Here is a 3,061-nt window from a genome sequence, read left to right on the forward strand (position 1 = left end):
GGGTTCTCAGGTTAAGCCAACCGGGTCAAGCCAAAGTGGTAGTGTTCTATCAATTAAATCAACTGGAACTTCGCAGTAGGAATGCTACAAAGCATCCAATTGATGTATTTCTCTTTCTCCGGTGGCATAAATACCCCAATACATCAATTGATGTAATCTGTTTGGCCATAGAAGACAAATTTGACACTCTTTTCTTCTCTTTTTGAGAGTTAGAATCTCAGAGATGGGGTTAGAAAAAGCAGCCAACCAGCTGATATGGATTAGGCAAGAGTCCAACCAGACCAGCTAAGCACCACTTTGATGGCTAAAATTAACTTATACTAATTAAAGGCAATAAAGAGCACTTGTCTTAAAACCCTTTAAATTGTAACATATTCTGGTTGTTGAACAATAAAATATATAGTATGGGCTTCTGAATAATCTAGAAGTTTGGTGATTACAACATAATCAATATGCTGAGATACCCCTCTTTCACTGATCTTTTCCTTGGAGAAAACAATCAGAGACCAACCAAGAACATGATTGCCCTTAGGTAACTAACTAGAAAAAAAAAAAAAAAAAAAAAGAGTGGAGAGAACCCACCTGATACCAAAGGAACCCATCTGATACAAAGATGGAAAGCAACATGTCTTCACATTCAGTCAGTTGTAGAGCCTTTGAGTGCATATATACCAAAGGAACCCATCTGATACAATCAATCTGATAGAACACTTTGATAATTGTCTCATTCACAGTGATACAAAATCATTGTCCATCTCGCCCACCTTTCCCTTGACCCCACTCTTCCCAGTCCCAAAAACAAAATCTAGATTGTATAGTATTAAAATCATGGCTATTGAACTCAAGAAGACAGGTACTGGACCAAAGATCCAAAGAAGAAGAGGTAAGGCTGAATAGAAAAGCCTGTTGCCAACAGTGTTGAGGGTGAAACTTTTCTCCAGTAGTTCAGAGATATATTCTGGAGTCACTATGCCCAAAGGGTCCTGCGGGGAGTTGATGAGGAAGTTCACCTGATTCACAAACCTAATAGATAGAGAATAACATAGAAATGCAAAGAGAAAGATAAAGAGGAGAGTGACATATTTCAAGGCCACCATAAATTCACCATGCGCCCCATAGACAGTGTCATTAAGTGGTTTCTTAACACTATATGTGCTACTGATGACTGCAGCTAAGCCGGAACAAAGCAGGATCGATGTGGTGGCCATCAGGGTCAAACCCATAATTGCATTTCGAATGGTCTGAACGGCCAATATATTCTTCTTATCATTATCCTGATGAGATAAATGCACATAAAACACAGTCAGAAAACATTGTTATAAGAAAATATTGGACTGACAAACATGCAAATGAATGGAGGCTGAGTGAGAGCTGCCACTTAATTTTTTCAAGAAATGGCAGAGGTTTTCTTCTTTTTCCTTGTATTTGGTGACACACACCACACTAATTACTCTTTTCTCGAAGTTGGTGGTTGTGAGAATCAAATCACCAACTGAGTCACCTCTCAGCTAAGTCATCTCTCGCATAATGGATCGAATCTAGTAAGTACTTAATAAATATTCTGACAATGGTCAAAAATTATTTTTTAATTTTTTTCAAGGATAGGTTGGGATATTTTAAAGAACATGTGTCATTGAACGTACTTACAATGCTGTACCTACTCCAAAACACTCAGTATAGCAAGATGACCAACAATACTGGTTAATGGTAGCCCTTTTGATTGCTGATCAGAAGCACACAAGCAATAATGCCCTACCATATAATTGTGTTGCTGAAAAATAAAGGAGTATAAATGCAAACATGTAGAGTGCAAAACCTTATATTTTATATTATTTTGTATGTATTTGTACTGTATATATTTGCATTTGTATTCTTTCTAAACTGGGCCATAATGAATACAATAAAATAGGTTTCTTCAAAACAAATGTTACTCGAATATTTGGCACTTTGTTCTATTAATCCAGTCTTAGACTGCAAATGATACATATATAACAAAAAGCAAAAGCACCTTCAAATTTGTAAACATTTTCAAAAAGCACTTGTCATTTAATTATTGCATGCATATGACATATACAGAGTATATCGTATATGTGCTATTCTCAACTATACCCATATATAAATGCAACAAGCCGAAAGATGGAGAATATTCTACAGTCATGGTCATTGCCATCAAAATCTATTGATGAAGCATTCCTATTTGGTAGCTTTCCAGATATCATATCTTTGGGATGATATGTAAACAAGAAAATGAGCTCAGTGATATATCCACAGTGCGCCATTAAACACAGCATGTTCAATTGGTCATAAAAAAAAAAAAGAAAAAAGGCTTAATCTTTCTTGCATGCTTTGGTTTCAAAAGGTTTAAGTTTGAAAAGCTCTAACCATAAGAGTGGTACATCAAAGAACCACTCCTAAAATGCTGTGTTTGGTTTGATAGAAAATAAATAAGAGAAACAGAAAGTCGATTGTAAAAGTGGGCAATTTGTGTCATTATGTGAGTAGATAGAAGGGAAAGTTGGTTTTCCCTTACATTACCTTCATCATCGTCACAACCCATAAACGTCGACCAGCGGAATTGGTTCCAATGGTGGTGGTGAAGGGCTGGGTTCGAACTCTATGCCATAACCAAATATGATAAACAAAGGTGGCCAGAAACCCTAATGGCACCAAGACCAAATCCAGATAGCACTTCCTCCACACCATCTCTCTCTCTAGCTCTCTCTCTCTCTCGTGTGCTCTTGTATGAGAACTTATTCTCTTGGTTTGCTCTGCAAAGACACAGTTTCCCTTTATATAGAGTGATAACTAAATGGACTTGGACTTGATTTGGGGAATGACCATAGCAGAGAAAAAATCCTTTTTTTACTTACTAGCTAAAACACAAGCCTTGCTCCTAAAGGTTGGAGTTTACCCAACTTTTGGTCATTTACCTTAATGAATGCCATTCCATGTTCTCAATAATAACTCAAGTGCCACTACTCCAAGAATATATACAAGAATACCGTTGCAAAATTTTACAATAGAAGCCAGTGGAGGTGAGATGGGCCGGGTCAGTTTGGTT

At 37.0% G+C, this 3,061-nt stretch overlaps 1 protein-coding gene across 1 annotated transcript; it reads right to left on the reverse strand.

Annotated features, from left to right (window-relative positions):
• Nucleotides 1-400: 400 nt before the first annotated feature.
• Nucleotides 401-2,766, reverse strand: LOC104601589 (uncharacterized). Its single transcript, XM_010264983.2, has 2 exons — nucleotides 2,536-2,766; nucleotides 401-1,274 (listed from the first exon to the last, which is right to left on the reverse strand). The coding sequence occupies exons 1-2, from the start codon at nucleotides 2,701-2,703 to the stop codon at nucleotides 729-731; spliced, it is 714 nt and encodes a 237-aa protein (XP_010263285.1). The 5' UTR covers nucleotides 2,704-2,766; the 3' UTR covers nucleotides 401-728.
• Between the last annotated feature and the right edge of the window lie 295 nt (nucleotides 2,767-3,061).

The sequence above is a fragment of the Nelumbo nucifera genome, chromosome 8, assembly GCF_055504915.1.
Source record: "Nelumbo nucifera cultivar China Antique chromosome 8, China Antique-T2T, whole genome shotgun sequence".
NCBI lineage: Eukaryota > Viridiplantae > Streptophyta > Magnoliopsida > Proteales > Nelumbonaceae > Nelumbo > Nelumbo nucifera.